Raw genomic sequence first — 21,251 nt, 5'->3', positions numbered from 1 at the left:
GCCATGCCCACCATACCTGTCTGTACCCGCCAGCCTGTCTGCCCTGGTCATCTCACCTGTACCTGCCTGCATCTGTGTCCGTACCTGAGTCCATCTTCTGTCCTGGAGGTCAGCTGCCACAGTCCTGATCACTGCTCTGGGAGGGGTACCTGGTGTCCACCTTGCGGTGGGTGCTTAGTTAAGCACCTCCCGTTAAAAAGTAAGCCCGGGTGCCCCTGTGGTCCAGTGGGTCCACCAATCCTGCTCACTGACCCTGCACTGGCTACGAGTGTTACAATATTTAATTTGATCTCACCCTTTATTTGCTTGTTTAAGATTTAGTTTTCAGTCTCCCCAACATGTTTCGCCATGCCGGGCTTCATCAGGGGATTGAGGCTTTAATGGTTTTGCGCTGACTGGGCACAACAATGGCATAAGGTATGTTGCGCGGCTGCCAGTGATTCCAAACATGGCCCAGTAGGCACTGGACTGCAGAAGACGAGTGGACCAGAGTATGGCTAAAAATTACCATGGAGAATAACAGATTTTTATTATATTTTGCACTGTTTTCTACGCATGGATTTGGGTGTGGACCCTCAAAAAATCCCACATTTGCTGCAGGATCAATGATCGTCTCGTTCAAAGGTGAAGGTTATTGATTCCTGTTTCATTTAGCTTGTATTTCATGGACTCCGAATAACTGTATAGACTTGAAAGGAATGCAAAGTATGTGCAAAGTATGTGCAAATAAGTCGTAGTCAAGGTCTGCAGCAAAAAGGACCTCACATCCTCGCTTTAGGTTCATGCTTTCGAAGGAAAACTGACGAGGCCCAACCTCAACACATTGCAAAAGCAAAAAAAATCTTACAAGTTGGTTCACCGGCCCGGGCAGAAGATCGGCGAGGAAACCTGCACCAAATCCAGAAGATTTCAGTGCAGATTTTGTTGTTGTTCTACCACTGCAGAATATGAAAGCTGAAATAGAGGATTTTTTTAATGAGGTTTTTGTTGCAGATTCCTTACCAAAATCCACATAAAAAACACTTCTAATCCACAAGCAACAAGTCTGACATTCATAGGAAGATTGGAGAGAGAAAACGAGAAATTAAGAAAAAAAAAATAAAATATATATATATATATATATATATATATATATATATATACGCACAGTACAGAACAAAAGTTTGGACACACCTTCTCATTCCAGGAGTTTTCTTTATTTTCATGACTCTGAAAATTGTAGATTCACATTGAAGGCATCAAAACTATGAATTATCACATGTGGAATGAAATACTTAACAAAAAAGTGTGAAAAAACTGAAAATATGTCTTATATTCTAGGTTCTTCACAGTAGCCACCTTTTTCTTTGATTACTGCTTTGCACACTCTTGGCATTCTCTTGATGAGCTTCAAGAAGTAGTCACCGGAAATGGTTTTCCAACAGTCTTGAAGGGGTTCCCAGAGATTCTTAGCACTGGTTGGCCCTTTTGCCTTCACTCTGCGGTCCAGCTCACCCCAAACCATCTCGATTGGGTTCAGGTCTGGTGACTGTGGAGGCCAGGTCATCTGGCGTAGCACCCCATCACTCTCCTTCTTAGTCAAATAGCCCTTACACAGCCTGGAGGTGTGTTTGGGATCATTGTCCTGTTGAAAAATAAATGATGGTCCATCTAAACGCAAATCGGATGGAACAGCACGCCGCTGCAGGATGGTGTAGTAGCCATGCTGGTTCTGTATGCCTTCAATTTTGAATAAATCCCCAACAGTGTCACCAGCAAAGCCCCCCCCCACACCATCACACCTCCTCCACCATGCTTCACGGTGGGAACCAGCCATGTAGAGTCCATCCGTTCACCTTTTCTGCGTCGCACAAAGACACGGTGGTTGGACCCAAAGATCTCAAATTTGGACTCATCAGAGCAAAGCACAGATTTCCACTGGTCTAATGTCCATTCCTGGTGTTCTTTAGCCCAAACAAGTCTCTTCTGTTTGTTGTCTGTCCTTAGCAGTGGTTTCCTAGCAGCTATTTTACCATGAAGGCCTGCTGCACAAAGTCTCCTCTTAACAGTTGTTCTAGAGATGTGTCTGCTGCTAGAACTCTGTGTGGCATTGACCTGGCCTCTAATGTGAGCTGCTGTTAACCTGTGATTTCTGAGGCTGGTGATTCGGATAAACCTATCCTCCGCAGCAGACGTGACTCTTGGTCTTCCTTTCCTGGGGCGGTCCTCATATGAGCCAGTTTCTTTGTAACGTTTGATGGTTTTTGCCACTGCACTTGGGGACACTTTCAAAGTTTTCCCAATTTTTCAGACTGACTGACCTTTATTTCTTAAACTAATGATCGCCACTCATTTTTCTTTACTTAGCTGCTTTTTTCTTGCCATAATACAAATTCTAACAAGTCTATTCAGTAGGACTATCAGCTGTGTATCCACCAGACGTCTGCACAACACAACTGATGGTCCCAACCCCATTTATAAGGCAAGAAATGCCACTTATTAAGCCTGACAGGGCGCACCTGTGAAGTGAGAACCATTTCCGGTGACTACCTCTTGAAGCTCATCAAGAGAATGCCAAGAGTGTGCAAAGCAGTAATCAAAGCAAAAGGGGGCTACTTTGAAGAACCTAGAATATAAGACATATTTTCAGTTGTTTCACACTTTTGTGTTAAGTATTTCATTCCACATGTGATAATTCATAGTTTTGATGCCTTCAATGTAAATCTACAATTTTCAGAGTCATGAAAATAAAGAAAACTCTTTGAATGAGAAGGTGTGTCCAAACTTTTGGTCTGTACTGTATATGCATATATAAAAAAATATGAGACTGGATTTTGGATGTTTATTATTATATCCTGGGTAAAACATAGAATTTAAAGGGGGTGTATGTATTTTTTTACTCACAACTCTATATCATGGATATGTGATAAAATATCTTGCGGGATCCTATTATTACATGTGAATGTTCTCTCCTAGTGATGGAAATCAATGGTCTGATACAAAGCCGAGAACTGATAAACGCCTTCGAAAACATAAAATTGATGGAAGATAAACTCCTGGAGGAATGTGCCACCAGCGACTTCCATGAGAACGTCACAGAGTTCACCATACGGGGCCGAGACGTGGACTTGCTCTACGGATCCCTCTTCAATATGATGAGGTCCATCGTGAAGGACTCTCTTGGCCAAGACCAGGTGGATGAACCATTGATCTCCTCTGTGGTCACCGTCATTAAAAAAGAGGCCGAAACCCACAAAAATCCTAAAGTGGCCCCCGCAAATTCTGAAATCCCCCTCCTGGGCCAACCCCGAGCATGGAAAAAGTTATGGAAAGAGGTGGTAAAAGACAGCGTGAGCAAAAGGGTGGAGGCGCTGCCCATGACGGACGGCGAGAAGGGCTGGCTGGCGGCTCATTTGGAGACTCTCAAGTCAACGACTATGGAGGACTTAAAGAAAGTGAAGATTTCCCTGAGACCCCTGTACCCCGAGGACTACAACGTGTGTGGGACCTATGTGAGCAGCTATCAGGACGCCCTGATCTCCCACCTACAAAAAAATATCCTACCTTCAGCCCTGGAGTTCAGTCAACTGTACAGTCTGCTGGACTGGATCATGAATCAGTACGAAAGGTAGGACGAAAGTAACACACGGGGCACACGAGGGGTAAACGTAAAGTAACAATATAAACAAAACAACATAAAATAAATTAAAAAATAAATAAAATAAAATAATAAAATAACAAAACGACAACATAAAATAACAAAATAAAATAACAACATAAAATAAACAAAACTAAATAAAAAAATAAAATAACAAAATAAACAAAATAAAATAAATAAAAAAAAATAAACAAAATAAAATAAAACAACAACATAAAATAACAAAATAAACAAACCAAAATAAAATAACAAATTAAAATAACATAAAATAACAAAGGGGTCACATGGGGTAAAGGAAAAGCAACAAAATAAAAAAACAAAATAAACAAAACAAAACAAATTAAACAAAACAAAATAACAACATAAAACAACAAAATGAACAAAGAAAAATAAACAAAATAAAATAATAACAAAAAATAACAAAATAAATATAATAAAATAACATAAAATAACAATATAAAATAACAAAGTAAACAAAAAGCAAAAAAACAAAATAAAATAACAAGAAATGAGAGGAGAGGAGGGAGATGCGGCTGCAGTCTAGCAGTTTGCTCTGGTCCTCACACTGTACAGCTGTTACCCTTGTCCCTGTGGTTCCCTGTGATATGGAGAAACTAAGGGTGTATTTCTAGAATTTTTACCATTGTGAACAGACTCCTCTTTACCAGGCAGCTTTGATTTAAGGTGTCATTTTTGTATGATATAAGTTAAGGGTCATTTTCTTTGCCGCCTGCAGGATCCTAGGGGGTGTAGCCTTCCCATCATGCATCACACTGTAGATTGAGTCTATCATTCATAGTTACATAATAAAATTCTGTTTACCTGTATTCACAACTGGGGGGAGCTATCTGCATATAAGAATTCATATGTAAAGAGCTCCCTCTGGTGGTGGTTGCAGTTAGCTGTAGTTTTATATTACAATGATAAAAACTAGCAGATGAAGAGTTTTGCAACCCAAAAATGTACTAACCACTAAAGGGTTACATGTTGCAGATCACCTGTCATTTGTAGTGTTGTCCTTCTTATATGCGCCCCCTCCGGGTGACCTTTACCTCTGCACCCCCTTTCTTTGCCCCTGATAAGTCCCTGTCACGTTTCTCCGGGGTCCTGTGTTGCGGGGCGTGCAGGGTTCTCTGCACTTATAATTTCTCATCGTTTAGTGGTTGCCTTCATTTCTTGTTTTCCCCACGGCAGCCACAAATAACACAAAGGTTTGGTAACGCTGCTAATCCTACGCACTGTGACTAATTACCCAGCCGCTCCGCACCGCGCTCTGCACATAAAGCAGCCGCACCGACACTGCACTTGTTTATCATGAGATACCAGCCTGAGCTTCATGTCAGCGCCAATAATGTATATATCATCTATATACGCAGTATGTATATATATATATATATATATATACCGTATATATACACATATGGTTAGTCAGACAATTTATCCATACCTCTATCTATCTATCTATCTATCTATCTATCTATCCCTCTATCTATCTATCTATCCCTCTATCCCTCTATCTATCTATCTATCTATCTATCTATCTATCTATCTATCTATCCCTCTATCTATCTATCTATCCCTCTATCCCTCTATCTATCTATCTATCTATCCCTCTATCTATATCTATCTATCCCTCTATCTATCTATCTATCTATCTATCTATCCCTCTATCTATCTATCTATCTATCTATCTATCTATCTATCTATCTATCTATCTATCTATCTCTCTATCTATCCCTCTATCTATCTATCCCTCTATCTATCTATCCCTCTATCTATCCCTCTATCTATCCCTCTATCTATCTATCTATCTATCTATCCCTCTATCTATCTATCTATCTATCTATCTATCTATCTATCCCTCTATCTATCTCTCTATCCCTTTATCAAATCAAATCAAATCAAATCAAATCAAATAAGCTTTATTGGCAGGACCAAATACAAATTAGTTTTGCCAAAGCAAGTGTACATTAGGGGCTGGGGCTGTGGGGATGGGGGGTGGGGACTGTAGGAAGGATGGATGGGGCTCATCCAGGGTGGGGACTGTGGGGGCACTTCTAGGATGGGGGCTATGGAAGTCCATGGCTTATGATGGGGCATATCCAGGGTGGGGACTGTAGTAACGGTGGTTGGGGCATATCCAGGGTGGGGATTGGGGGGCCACATCTGGGATGGGGGGCTATGGGAGTCCATGACTTATCATAGTTCTCTTTCTCGGAGTCTATGACATTCGCTCACATACCGCGCTGCTATCTCCACTGCGCTCTCTTCTTCCCCCAGCAGGATATATATTTTCTCTTCCTCCTTCATGGAGCTGAAATCCGGGAAGAGATGGGAGAGTCTCCTGAAGTGAGTGTCCCTCACTGCTGAGTACTTGGTGCAGTGTAGCAGGAAGTGGGTTTCATCCTCCAGGGCCTCCAGGTCACAGTGTTGGCACAGTCTGTCCTCCCTGGGCTTGTAGCTCTGCTTGTGACGTCCGGATTCGATGGCTAGACTGTGGGCACTGAGTCTATATCGGCTCAGGGTCCTGCGGTCTCTGGGGTCCGGGATTTTCTCCAGATACGGGGCCAGTCTGTAGTCTCTCTGTAGACTCTGGTACGTGGTCAGTTTCTGTGAGGTGTTGATGTCGGTCCTCCAGTCACTGACATACCTCTCCTGGCCCTCGTCTACCATCTTCCTGATTCTGGTTCTTGTCAGGCTGCTGTGATTGGTTATTTTGTCCAGTTGGGTTTGGGAGGGCTGTGCCCGGGGTCCTGGTTCATCTGGCCCACGTATATATATCAGAGCTTTGTGGTGATGGGAGTTTGGATTGCTACTCTGTAGGTGAGCCTGAAATGATAGTGCCCTCTTCAGAGCTGCTAGGTGTAGAGGGAATCTGCCCAGCTCAGCTCGACAGGCACTGTTGGAGGTGCTTCGATGGACCTGGAGAAGGTGCTTACAGAATTCCAGGTGGAATATTTCTGTTGGGCTGGAATCCCACCTTGACCAATCTGGGTAAGTGTGAGGGCCCCAGACTTCGCTGCCGTACAGGAGGATTGGGGCAATGATGGAATCGAAGATTTTTAGCCAGACCCTCACTGGTGGCTTCAGATGATACAATGTCCTTCGGATGGCATAAAAGGTTTTGCAGGCCTTGTTTTTCAGGGTCTCTATGGCTTGTTTGAAGCTCCCTGACTGGTGAATTTCCAGGCCCAAGTAGGTGTATTTGTCTGTTCCTGTTAGAGTGCAGCCGTTTAGGACAAATGAAGGATGCTGGTCAAATCTTCTTTTTCTCTTCTGGAACACCATGATGTTGGTTTTCTATCTATCCCTCTATCTATTATCTATCTATCTATCCCTCTATCTATCCCTCTATCTATCTATCTATCTCTCTATCTATCTATCCCTCTATCCCTCTATCTATCTATCCCTCTATCTATCCATCCTTTATCTATCTATCTATCTATCTATCTATCCATCCCTTTATCTATCTATCTATCCCTCTATCTATCTATCTATCTATCTATCCCTCTATCTATTATCTATCTATCTATCCCTCTATCTATCCCTCTATCTATCCCTCTATCTATCTATCTATCCCTCTATCTATCTCTCTATCAAATCAAATCAAATCAAATCAAATAAGCTTTATTGGCAGGACCAAATACAAATTAGTTTTGCCAAAGCAAGTGTACATTAGGGGCTGGGGCTGTGGGGATGGTGGGTGGGGACTGTAGGAAGGATGGATGGGGCTCATCCAGGGTGGGGACTGTGGGGGCACTTCTAGGATGGGGGCTATGGAAGTCCATGGCTTATGATGGGGCATATCCACGGTGGGACTGTGGTAACGGTGGATGGGACATATCCAGGGTGGGGATTGGGGGGGCCACATCTGGGATGGGGGGCTATGGAAGTCCATGACTTATCATAGTTCTCTTTCTCGGAGTCTATGACATTCGCTCACATACTGCGCTGCTATCTCCACTGCGCTCTCTTCTTCCCCCAGCAGGATATATATTTTCTCTTCCTCCTTCATGGAGCTGAAATCCGGGAAGAGATGGGAGAGTCTCCTGAAGTGAGTGTCCCTCACTGCTGAGTACTTGGTGCAGTGTAGCAGGAAGTGGGTTTCATCCTCCAGGGCCTCCAGGTCACAGTGTTGGCACAGTCTGTCCTCCCTGGGCTTGTAGCTCTGCTTGTGACGTCCGGATTCGATGGCTAGACTGTGGGCACTGAGTCTATATCGGCTCAGGGTCCTGCGGTCTCTGGGGTCCGGGAGTTTCTCCAGATATGGGGCCAGTTTGTAGTCTCTCTGTAGTCTCTGGTACGTGGTCAGTTTCTGTGAGGTGTTGATGTCGGTCCTCCAGTCACTGATGTACCTCTCCTGGCCCTCGTCTACCATCTTCCTGATTCTGGTTCTTGTCAGGCTGCTGTGATTGGTTATTTTGTCCAGTTGGGTTTGGGAGGGCTGTGCCAGGGGTCCTGGTTCATCTGGCCCACGTATATATATCAGAGCTTTGTGGTGATGGGAGTTTGGATTGCTACTCTGTAGGTGAGCCTGAAATGATAGTGACCTCTTCAGAGCTGCTAGGTGTAGAGGGAATCTGCCCAGCTCAGCTCGACAGGCACTGTTGGAGGTGCTTCGATGGACCTGGAGAAGGTGCTTACAGAATTCCAGGTGGAATATTTCTGTTGGGCTGGAATCCCACCTTGACCAATCTGGGTAAGTGTGAGGGCCCCAGACTTCGCTGCCGTACAGGAGGATTGGGGCAATGATGGAATCGAAGATTTTTAGCCAGACCCTCACTGGTGGCTTCAGATGATACAATGTCCTTCGGATGGCATAAAAGGTTTTGCAGGCCTTGTTTTTCAGGGTCTCTATGGCTTGTTTGAAGCTCCCTGACTGGTGAATTTCCAGGCCCAAGTAGGTGTATTTGTCTGTTCCTGTTAGAGTGCAGCCGTTTACGACAAATGAAGGATGCTGGTCAAATCTTCTTTTTCTCTTCTGGAACACCATGATGTTGGTTTTCTTTAGATTGATCGGTAGTGCCCATGTGGAGCTGAATTTCTCCAAGATTTGTAGGTTGTCTTGGAGACCTTTCTCGGTTGGTGACACCAGCAGTAGGTCATCTGCATAGAGCAAGAATTTCACCTGGGCATCATGGAGTGTGAGACCTGGAGCAGGTGAAGATTCTAGAGCAGTAGCCAGCTCATTGATGTAAATATTGAAGAGCGTTGGACTTAGGCTGCAGCCCTGTCTGACTCCTCGGCTCTGCTGGAAATAAGCCGTTCTTCTACCGTTCACACTCACGCTGCAGAGGTTCTCGGTGTAGGAGCTTTTGATGACATCATAGGTCTTTCCTCCTATTCCGCTTTCCAGCATTTTTAAGAACAAGCCCGGGTGCCACACTGAGTCAAAGGCCTTTTTAAAGTCTACAAAGCAGGCGTATATCTTCCCATGCTTTGTATTGTGGACGTGGCTCTGAATGAGACTGTGCAGGGTGTAGATGTGGTCCGTGGTGCGGTGGTTTGGCACGAACCCTGCTTGGCTTTTGCTCAGGACATTGTGCTCGGTAAGGAAACTGATGATCCTTTTGTTTAGGATGCTGTTGAACAGTTTTCCCAAGTTACTGCTGACACATATGCCTCTGTAGTTGGCAGGGTCATACCTGTCCCCACTCTTGTGGATCGGTGTAATGAGTCCTTGGTTCCAGGTACGAGGGAAGTAACCAGCACTCAGCACAATGTTGAACAGTTTAACCATTGCAGCTTGAATTTCTGGTGGGCTGTACTTCAACATCTCTGGGGGGATTCCATCCAGACCACTAGATTTTTTACACTTTATGGAAGTGATTTTCTCTGCAACTTCCTGTAATGTAATTGGTGTGTCCAGTGGGTTTTGGAAGTTTTTGATTTTCTCTTCCATTGCCTTTAGTTTTGATGTTATGTTTTCCTGCTCTTGGCTTAGTCCTTCTTTTGGGATGTCTTTGTAGAGGTCTCTGAAGTACTGGAGCCAGATGTTGCCATTTTGGATATGGGTGTCATTCTTTTTCTTGCTCTTTGTGTCCATGTGGTTCCATATTTCCCAGAAGGAGTTGTCTTGGAGGGCGTCTTGGAGTTGGCTAAGTTTGGTAGAGATGTAGCTCTGCTTCTTCCTCCTGAGGATGGTTTTGTACTGCTTTTGTATGGTGTCATAGGCTTCCCTCAGGTCTGGGTTGTTGGGGTCTCTGTGTTTATTGTTTGAGGCTGTTCTCAGGGTCTTTCGGACGGCTTTACACTCTTTGTCAAACCAACCATTGATCTGCTTTTCTTTTGGCCTCTTGTAGTTGACTTGTTTGAGGTCGGACAATTTGGCCATGGTGTGGAATATTTTGTTGAGGTCTTTTGCAGCTTGATTCACTCCTTCTGGGTTTGACTTGTACTTGTAGCTGTAGAAGTTGTGGAGCATCTCCTGTAATTCCGGTCTGTTGGGAGCCTCTTTATATTTTATTTCTGACGTCTTGGACCATTTATAGGATGGAGGTCGCTTGTAGAGGCTGCTCTGCTGTGGCTTTTGTGTGGATGGTTTCTCTGTAGATTTTATGTACAGGAGAAGTTGGCTGTGGTCTGACAGGTGCGTTTGTGGGGTGACTATGAAGGCGCTAATATTTGCCGGGTCCATATCTGTAATGGCGTAGTCTACTACACTCCTTCCTACATGGGAGTTTAGTGTGTATCTTCCCAGTGAGTCTCCCTTTGTACGTCCATTAAGAATATGAAGACCTAAACTTTTACATAAGTTCAGGAGCTTTTTGCCACTTTTGTTGACTGTACTGTCATAGCTGTTTCTCTCTATATCTATCTATCCCTCTATCTATCCCTCTATCTATCCCTCTATCTATCCCTCTATCTATCCCTCTATCTATCCCTCTATCTATCCCTCTATCCCTCTATCTATCCATCCCTTTATCTATCTATCTATCTATCTATCCCTCTATCTATCTATCCCTCTATCAAATCAAATCAAATCAAATCAAATCAAATAAGCTTTATTGGCAGGACCAAATACAAATTAGTTTTGCCAAAGCAAGTGTACATTAGGGGCTGGGGCTGTGGGGATGGTGGGTGGGGACTGTAGGAAGGATGGATGGGGCTCATCCAGGGTGGGGACTGTGGGGGCACTTCTAGGATGGGGGCTATGGAAGTCCATGGCTTATGATGGGGCATATCCACGGTGGGACTGTGGTAACGGTGGATGGGACATATCCAGGGTGGGGATTGGGGGGGCCACATCTGGGATGGGGGGCTATGGAAGTCCATGACTTATCATAGTTCTCTTTCTCGAAGTCTATGGCATTCGCTCACATACTGCGCTGCTATCTCCACTGCGCTCTCTTCTTCCCCCAGCAGGATATATATTTTCTCTTCCTCCTTCATGGAGCTGAAATCCGGGAAGAGATGGGAGAGTCTCCTGAAGTGAGTGTCCCTCACTGCTGAGTACTTGGTGCAGTGTAGCAGGAAGTGGGTTTCATCCTCCACGGCCTCCAGGTCACAGTGTTGGCACAGTCTGTCCTCCCTGGGCTTGTAGCTCTGCTTGTGACGTCCGGATTCGATGGCTAGACTGTGGGCACTGAGTCTATATCGGCTCAGGGTCCTGCGGTCTCTGGGGTCCGGGATTTTCTCCAGATACGGGGCCAGTCTGTAGTCTCTCTGTAGTCTCTGGTACGTGGTCAGTTTCTGTGAGGTGTTGATGTCGGTCCTCCAGTCACTGACATACCTCTCCTGGCCCTCGTCTACCATCTTCCTGATTCTGGTTCTTGTCAGGCTGCTGTGATTGGTTATTTTGTCCAGTTGGGTTTGGGAGGGCTGTGCCCGGGGTCCTGGTTCATCTGGCCCACGTATATATATCAGAGCTTTGTGGTGATGGGAGTTTGGATTGCTACTCTGTAGGTGAGCCTGAAATGATAGTGACCTCTTCAGAGCTGCTAGGTGTAGAGGGAATCTGCCCAGCTCAGCTCGACAGGCACTGTTGGAGGTGCTTCGATGGACCTGGAGAAGGTGCTTACAGAATTCCAGGTGGAATATTTCTGTTGGGCTGGAATCCCACCTTGACCAATCTGGGTAAGTGTGAGGGCCCCAGACTTCGCTGCCGTACAGGAGGATTGGGGCAATGATGGAATCGAAGATTTTTAGCCAGACCCTCACTGGTGGCTTCAGATGATACAATGTCCTTCGGATGGCATAAAAGGTTTTGCAGGCCTTGTTTTTCAGGGTCTCTATGGCTTGTTTGAAGCTCCCTGACTGGTGAATTTCCAGGCCCAAGTAGGTGTATTTGTCTGTTCCTGTTAGAGTGTAGCCGTTTAGGACAAATGAAGGATGCTGGTCAAATCTTCTTTTTCTCTTCTGGAACACCATGATGTTGGTTTTCTTTAGATTGATCGGTAGTGCCCATGTGGAGCTGAATTTCTCCAAGATTTGTAGGTTGTCTTGGAGACCTTTCTCGGTTGGTGACACCAGCAGTAGGTCATCTGCATAGAGCAAGAATTTCACCTGGGCATCATGGAGTGTGAGACCTGGAGCCGGTGAAGATTCTAGAGCAGTAGCCAGCTCATTGATGTAAATATTGAAGAGCGTTGGACTTAGGCTGCAGCCCTGTCTGACTCCTCGGCTCTGCTGGAAATAAGCCGTTCTTCTACCGTTCACACTCACGCTGCAGAGGTTCTCGGTGTAGGAGCTTTTGATGACATCATAGGTCTTTCCTCCTATTCCGCTTTCCAGCATTTTTAAGAACAAGCCCGGGTGCCACACTGAGTCAAAGGCCTTTTTAAAGTCTACAAAGCAGGCGTATATCTTCCCATGCTTTGTATTGTGGACGTGGCTCTGAATGAGACTGTGCAGGGTGTAGATGTGGTCCGTGGTGCGGTGGTTTGGCACGAACCCTGCTTGGCTTTTGCTCAAGACATTGTGCTCGGTAAGGAAACTGATGATCCTTTTGTTTAGGATGCTGTTGAACAGTTTTCCCAAGTTACTGCTGACACATATGCCTCTGTAGTTGGCAGGGTCATACCTGTCCCCACTCTTGTGGATCGGTGTAATGAGTCCTTGGTTCCAGGTACGAGGGAAGTAACCAGCACTCAGCACAATGTTGAACAGTTTAACCATTGCAGCTTGAATTTCTGGTGGGCTGTACTTCAACATCTCTGGGGGGATTCCATCCAGACCACTAGATTTTTTACACTTTATGGAAGTGATTTTCTCTGCAACTTCCTGTAATGTAATTGGTGTGTCCAGTGGGTTTTGGAAGTTTTTGATTTTCTCTTCCATTGCCTTTAGTTTTGATGTTATGTTTTCCTGCTCTTGGCTTAGTCCTTCTTTTGGGATGTCTTTGTAAAGGTCTCTGAAGTACTGGAGCCAGATGTTGCCATTTTGGATATGGGTGTCATTCTTTTTCTTGCTCTTTGTGTCCATGTGGTTCCATATTTCCCAGAAGGAGTTGTCTTGGAGGGCGTCTTGGAGTTGGCTAAGTTTGGTAGAGATGTAGCTCTGCTTCTTCCTCCTGAGGATGGTTTTGTACTGCTTTTGTATGGTGTCATAGGCTTCCCTCAGGTCTGGGTTGTTGGGGTCTCTGTGTTTATTGTTTGAGGCTGTTCTCAGGGTCTTTCGAACGGCTTTACACTCTTTGTCAAACCAACCATTGATCTGCTTTTCTTTTGGCCTCTTGTAGTTGACTTGTTTGAGGTCGGACAATTTGGCCATGGTGTGGAATATTTTGTTGAGGTCTTTTGCAGCTTGATTCACTCCTTCTGGGTTTGACTTATACTTGTAGCTGTAGAAGTTGTGGAGCATCTCCTGTAATTCCGGTCTGTTGGGAGCCTCTTTATATTTTATTTCTGACGTCTTGGACCATTTATAGGATGGAGGTCGCTTGTAGAGGCTGCTCTGCTGTGGCTTTTGTGTGGATGGTTTCTCTGTAGATTTTATGTACAGGAGAAGTTGGCTGTGGTCTGACAGGTGCGTTTGTGGGGTGACTATGAAGGCGCTAATATTTGCCGGGTCCATATCTGTAATGGCGTAGTCTACTACACTCCTTCCTACATGGGAGTTTAGTGTGTATCTTCCCAGTGAGTCTCCCTCCTATCTATCTATCCCTCTATCTATTATCTATCTATCTATCCCTCTATCTATCCCTCTAACTATCTATCTATCTATCTATCTATCTATCTATCTATCTATCCCTCTATCTATCTCTCTATCTATCTATCTATCTATCTATCTATCTATCTATCTATCTATCCCTCTATCTATCTATCCCTCTATCTATCCCTCTATCTATCTCTCTATCTATCTATCTATCCCTCTATCTATCTATCTATCCCTCTATCTATCTATCTATCCCTCTATCTATCTATCCCTCTATCTATCCCTCTATCTATCCATCTATCTATCCCTCTATCTATCTATCTATCCCTCTATCTATCCCTCTATCTATTCCTCTATATATCCCTCTATCTATCTATCTATCTATCTATCCCTCTATCTATCTATCCCTCTATCTATCCCTCTATCTATCTATCCCTCTATCTATCTATCTATCTATCCCTCTATCTATCCCTCTATCTATCTATCCCTCTATCTATGTATCTATCTATCCCTCTATCTATCTATCTATCTATCTATCCCTCTATCTATCTATCCCTCTATCTATCCCTCTATCTATCTATCTATCCCTCTATCTATCCCTCTATCTATCCCTCTATCTATCTATCTATCTATCTATTATCTATCTATCCGTCTATCTATCTATCTATTATCTATCCGTCTATCTATCTATCCCTCTATCTATCTATCTATTATCTATATATCTATCCGTCTATCTATCTATTTATCTATCTATCTATCTATCCCTCGATCTATCTATTATCTATCTATCTATTCGTCTATCTATCTATCTATCCCTCTATCTATCTAGCTATCCCTCTATCTATCTATCCCTTTATCTATCTATCTATCTATCTTTCTATCTCTCCCTCTATCTATCTATCTATCTATCTATCCCTCTATCTATCTATCTATCTATCTATCTATCTATCTATCTATCTTTCTATCTCTCCCTCTATCTATCTATCTCTCCCTCTATCTATCTATCTCTCCCTCTATCTATCTATCTTTCTATCTCTCCCTCTATCTATCTATCTATCCCTCTATCTATCTATCTATCTATTATCTATATATCTATCCGTCTATCTATCTATTTATCTATCTATCCCTCTATCTATCTATTATCTATCTATCTATTCGTCTATCTATCTATCTATCCCTCTATCTATCTAGCTATCCCTCTATCTATCTATCCCTCTATCTATCTATCTATCTATCTATCTATCTTTCTATCTCTCCCTCTATCCATCTATCTATCTATCCCTCTATCTATCTATCTATCTATCTATCTCTCCCTCTATCTATCTATCTATCTATCTATCTATATATCTATCTATCTATATATCTATCTATCTGTCTATCTATCTATCTCTCCCTCTATCTATCCCTCTATATATCTATCTATCTATCTATCCCTCTATCTATCTATCCCTCTATCTATCTATCTATCTATCTATCTATCTATCTATCTATCCCTCTATCTCTCCCTCTATCTATCTATTCCTCTATCTATCTATCTCTCCCTCTATCTATCTATCTATCTATCTATCTATCCCTCTATCTATCTATCTTTCTATCTATCTTTCTATCCATTCATCCATCTTTCCCATATAGACCCTATTTACCCCCTTTCCTGGTTCATGAATAACCTAGACCTACAGTGCAGACTGACACTTGCAGGACTTGTCTAATAGTCTATACCGTTAGCATCACTTCTCTCCATTGCTGTATCTGGTATCTCATGGGCTTTGCAACTTATTGCAGATGTTTATGTCATTGAGTTACAGGAAAAGCTGGGTGACAACCCACCCAAGTGTGAACAAGGCCTGAAGTCCAATTCTTGTAGTAGACAGGTGAGGAACACTTTTGGGTTTGCTCCTCGGGCTGCAAAGAGATGACTGTGTATGACAGAGTGATGTCACTAGCACCAGTGAGGGGTGCTAGGCTCTCAGGCCGCTCTGGTCCTCGATAACCTGCAGCTCCAGCTCCCTCCTCTCCACTTCTAATTCAAGGAAAAGGATCTCCAGAACACTAAATGCCAGTGACTCATGGTGTTGCTCTTTCCCTAAACCCAAAATGCTGTCCTTACAGTCAGTGATGTACACATTGAGCAGCACAAGAGTGAAACGTAATGGTGCAACATCCAGTTTCTCCCACCCCCAAAAACATGTCTCAATTTTAAATAATTCTCCAGCCGTTTCATGTATGCAGCTCCAATGCAGATGTGTGTGTCTTTTTGGTTGTTGTCGGGAACTTCATCCTTTCTGCTTTTTGTTCATAGACAAGGGGGTCAGATACGTGATAAGACCACATAAGGTTTGTTTGTGGTCTGTAACCATGGCAAAACATAGATGCATGAGAGCTGCGTACACAAAATAGTAGCAGATTTTTATTCCACGTTGTTACATTTATTTAGAAGCACATAACAAAAAAGAAAAAAAAAAATCGCAAAAATATTCACTCTTCAATCCCCATCAGTCTGAAGCATCAAACAATCATTTAAAGGGGACGTGTCACTTGCCAGAAATGTGTATTTATTTTACCTGGTGTAAATGCTGCTCTTCTCCTGAATCCGGCGATGTTTTTCTTTTGTTCCTGCGCCTTTTCGTTCCTGAGATATGAGATCCTCTTCCTTGTATGGAAATATGGGCTTTTTAGCCAATTGGGTGTGCTCCTAAAGTCGACGCCCACAAAAGAGTTGAAGACCACGCCCACAAGACTATAGAGAAGAAGAGGCCATATCTCAGGATTGGAAAGGCGCAGGAACAAATGAAAAACGTCGCCGGATTCAGGAGAAAAGCGGCTTTTACACCAGGAAAAAAAAAGTACAAATTTATGGGAAGTGATTTTACTGTTCTGCTGTACCTAAAGGGTTAAAACTCGTGGGTTTGATAGGTTTACATTAGAAATCTAGGAAGGATTAATCCGTCGGTGGCACACTGTGACGACACGCGTCCTCGCGCTGAATTAAGTGCTTTCTCCGTACCTGTAATCACATTCCGCGTTTATGAGCCTCCGCCGGGAGGAAAGTGCATTTATCAGCACGCCGCCGAGTTGAGGGGGGGGGATAAGAAGGAACCTTGAGAGTCACTTCCCATATTGGATAAGTGTCCTTCTGCCAGAGCGCTCGCCGGAACGTAACCCCCGAGCAGTCGCCATGGCAACAGATCCGCCGCCATCTCTGACAATCTGGTATCTCAAGTGGGTAACACACTGATGGGAAAATCAATGTACTTACCCGCAATCGCGTCTGAGCTGGAGAGCCACTCTCCTGGAGAATCTATTAAAGACCCCCCCCACACCCAAAATAAAAAAAAACTCCCCGGAAAATGTAAATTTCGGACTCGTCTTGTTCTGGTAGTTACACTATCGCTGGATTGGTAGTTTATCATTTATGACTCTTCAGCTCTTACAGAACTACAACTCCCAGCATGCACTAGGGCTTTGAGGTTCCCCTTCCTCGCCACCCTGCTTTCCCTCATTACTACTCATTTCGTCTGTTTAACCCTTGCAGCGATCAGTTTATGGGAAATCCGGACCTTCACGCAGATCTGAACCCTTTTAGTGTGCGCCCTCTGCTGGAAGGAGAATGTCTTGAAAAACTGAAAAAAGATTATATCCGGACATTGCAGGTAATGCTGTGGAATAATGTCCGTCCTTTCTAATATAAAATTAAAGGGATTGTCCAGGAATACAAAAACTTGTCTGCTTATTTCTCAAAATAGCGCCACCTCTGTCCACAGGCTGTGTGGGGTATTGCAGTTTATCCACTTCAATACCGGACAGAACCAATGGAAAAAATGTGCAGCTGCTTTTAAAACACTTTTATAAGGATTGGCCGGAAACCCCCAACAGACAATGCTGGGAAGTTGGAGTCAGCGGTCAGAGCAGCTTTCTCTCCCCTTCGGCTAGTAAAAGGGTCACTCACCTGTACAGGGGGTCTGTTTCTCCCGCTAAAAACTAGAAATTAAAAAGTTTTACCCAGCAGTATTTTCTGTATCATCCTGAGAATAAAGGGTTAATCTCCTGCTGATCAGTTCCACCATCTACTGGTGGTCAGCTGATGCTAAGCCAAGAGGGTGGGGATTAGTAATCTTTTGTCCTATTACAGGCAGGGAAAGAGGGGGGAGGCTCCTGCTGCAGATAGTTGTCTTACAGCAGGACATGGTAGGACAAGAGACGGGAGGGTCCTGCCACAGATAGTTGTCTCACAGTATGACATGGCAGGGCAAGAGGGGGGAGGCTCCTGCTGCAGACAGTTGTCTTACAGCAGGACATGGCAGGGAAAGGGGTAAGGCTCCTGCTGCAGACAGTTGTCTTACAGCAGGACATGGCAGGGAAAGAGGGGGGAGGATCCTCATGAAGACAGTTGTCTTACAGCAGAACATAGCAAGAGGGGGGAGGCTCCTGCTGCAGACAGTTGTCTTACAACAGGACATGGCAGGGAAAGAGGTGGGAGGATCCTCATGAAGACAGTTGTCTTACAGCAGAACATAGCAAGAGGGAGGAGGCTCCTGCTGCAGTTAGGTGTTTTACAGCACAACATGACAGAGTAAGAGGAGGGAGACTCCTGCTGCAGACAGACAGTTGTCTTACAGCAGGACATGACAGAATAAGAGAGGGGAGGCTCCCACTGCAGACAGTTGTTTTACAGCAGGACATGGCAAAAGGGGGGAGGCTCCTACTGCAGACAGTTGTTTTACAGCAGCATATGGCTGAACTCCTGAGACATGGAGAAGATCTTATATATCTCTTTATATGTTTGTTATTAATTGTAATTGGAGGCAATATAGGATCAGTAGCATAAACCATGACTGAGCAATCACCGGGGGTCTGACTTCTGGGTCCGTCATTGAGGGATCTGCCCTCTAGGGTTCCCCCTGATCCTATAAATGATGAGACCGGGGTGCTTTTTCAGCATTGCCTCCTCCTCATAGTTTATTTATTTAACAGTACAGTGTCAGAAAAGCTGTGAAGGGGATGCAGCAATGAAGCAGAGATGTGGCCTCTTCATTCTCAGGATTGTTGGATTCTTAAAGCTTTGACCTCCAGCAATCATTAAAATATGACAATATCCTCTTAACAAAAAAAATGATGGCTTTCTAGAGCCTCCACTAGGGGGAGCTCACTGCACACACATTTATACTTCTAGTAATCAGTATGTAATATGCTGCCCCTAGTGGTGGCTGCAGGAATAAGCTGTGCCTTGGGGAGTAGAGGCAGTTCTCAGCTAGGCATCCTCGTTCCAGGGGTCATCCTCAGCTGCCCCTGGAGGTGTTGATGGTGGATCAGTGTAATCTGCCGCTGAGTCCAATCCTCCTGTAGCCATACAACGTCCACTTCTTCCTGATATAGAAAAGTCTCTATAAAAGTCACTTCTTCCCTATATAAAGTCCCAGCTTCCCTATCATCTCATGCAATACACAATGGGGCATTCACATATGGTGACTCCTAACATCCTCCCTTCTAGGAAACAGTCAGGATGTATATGAACAACATCATAGAAATGGAGAAGAAGAACTGGCAGAATGGGGAAGAGGTGGAGGAACTGATATTGACAGACAGCTGCCACCTACCCGTGTACACAGACATTGAGGAGGTAAGTGTGCTGGTCTGGACTCACTCAGATGATGATACCGAGATGACTCTGCCGGCAATGTCCCATAATAATAATAATGAGATGACTCTGCCGGCAATGTCCTCCTCTAATGATAACGAGAGGACTCTGCCAGCAATGTCCTCCTCTAATGATAATGAGATGACTCTGCCGGCAATGTCCCATAATAATAATAATGAGATGACTCTGCCGGCAATGTCCTCCTCTAATGAAAACGAGATGACTCTGCCGGCAATGTCCTCCTCTAATGATAATGAGATGACTCTGCCGGCAATGTCCCATAATAATAATGAGATGACTCTGCCGGCAATGTCCCATAATAATAATAATGAGATGACTCTGCCGGCAATGTCCTCCTCTAATGATAATGAGATGACTCTGCCGGCAATGTCCTCCTCTAATGATAATGAGATGACTCTGCCAGCAGTGTCCCATAATAATAATGAGATGACTCTGCCGGCAATGTCCCATAATAATAATAATGAGATGACTCTGCTGGCAATGTCCTCCTCTAATGATAACGAGATGACTCTGCCGGCAATGTCCTCCTCTAATGATAATGAGATGACTCTGCCGGCAATGTCCCATAATAATAATAATGAGATGACTCTGCCGGCAATGTCCTCCTCTAATGATAATGAGATGACCCTGCCGGCAATGTCCTCCTCTAATGATAATGAGATGACTCTGCCGGCAATGGCCTCCTCTAATGATAACAATATGACTCTGCCGGCAATGTCCTCCTCTAATGATAATGAAATGACTCTGCCGGCTATGTCCACCTCTAATGATAACGAAATGACTCTGCCGGCAATGTCCACCTCTAATAATAACGAGATGACTCTGCCAGCAATGTCCTCCTCTAATGATAACAAGATGACTCTGCCGGCAATGTCCTCCTCTAATGATAACGAGATGACTCTGCCGGCAATGTCCTCCTCTAATGATAAAGGAGTTTACTCTGCCAGCAATGTCCTCCTCTAATGATAACGAGATGACTCTGCTGGCAATGTCCTCCTCTAATGATAACGAGATGACTCTGCCAGCAATGTCCTCCTCTAATGATAACGAGATGACTCTGCCGGCAATGTCCTCCTCTAATGATAACGAGATGACTCTGCTGGCAATGTCCTCCTCTAATGATAATGAGATGACTCTGCTGGCAATGTCCTCCTCTAATGATAATGAGATGACTCTGCTGGAAATGTCCTCCTCTAATGACAGTGAGATGACTCTGCCGGCAATGTCCTCCTCTAATGACAGTGAGATGACTCTGCCGGCAATGTCCCACTCTAATGACAGTGAGATGACTCTGCTGACTAATCCCAGTCCACACAGATAAGTGATATTCAAAAACACAAAATATCAATTGCCTTTATACTGTAATGTCCAGTGTGAAAATGTGAATATTTCAGTATTTGGAGGATGATCCTATCAAATATGAAACATATCATATTCTGATGAACCTTCCCTCTAAGGCCTGCCTGGCTGTGATCTCCGCTGCCTGCCCTCTGCGCAGCCGAGCACGATTATTTGCATGAAGCTGCAGTTTAGCAATCGTCTTGCCCGGCGATCCTGAAAATAATTTACGTTCCCGAAGGTTTTCTCCAGCAGTAAATATTTTGGCGTTTACCTTGTGGAATAAAGCGAAGCTGGCGGTTATTCTTTCTCTGCAGCGCGGTGATTCATGTGGATGATGGGAGTGTTCACAGCCGCTAACGGGCGCAGAGCGGGAGATGGGGGATTCGGAAACTGCAATTTTAGACCCATTTGCATTTCAATGGCCGGTACACTGGCATCACAATCGCGGATCTCCGGCGTACAAAGTGTTTTAATTGTTGGAGTCAAGAAATTTAAATATCTGACGCCAAACACTTTACAATG

The 21,251-nt window shown here is 44.2% G+C and overlaps 1 protein-coding gene across 1 annotated transcript in view; it reads left to right on the top strand.

Moving 5' to 3' along the window:
• EXOC3L4 (exocyst complex component 3 like 4) overlaps window positions 1–21,251 on the top strand; it is a 62,507-nt gene that overhangs the window by 5,012 nt on the left and 36,244 nt on the right. The window contains exons 3-5 of the mRNA XM_075331262.1: window positions 2,956–3,607; window positions 17,265–17,382; window positions 19,221–19,349. Of these exons, the coding sequence (XP_075187377.1) occupies window positions 2,956–3,607; window positions 17,265–17,382; window positions 19,221–19,349 (899 nt within the window). The remainder of the gene's footprint in view (window positions 1–2,955; window positions 3,608–17,264; window positions 17,383–19,220; window positions 19,350–21,251) is intronic.

The sequence above is a fragment of the Anomaloglossus baeobatrachus genome, chromosome 12, assembly GCF_048569485.1.
Source record: "Anomaloglossus baeobatrachus isolate aAnoBae1 chromosome 12, aAnoBae1.hap1, whole genome shotgun sequence".
NCBI lineage: Eukaryota > Metazoa > Chordata > Amphibia > Anura > Aromobatidae > Anomaloglossus > Anomaloglossus baeobatrachus.
This window is presented reverse-complemented; position numbering and strand designations above follow the sequence as displayed.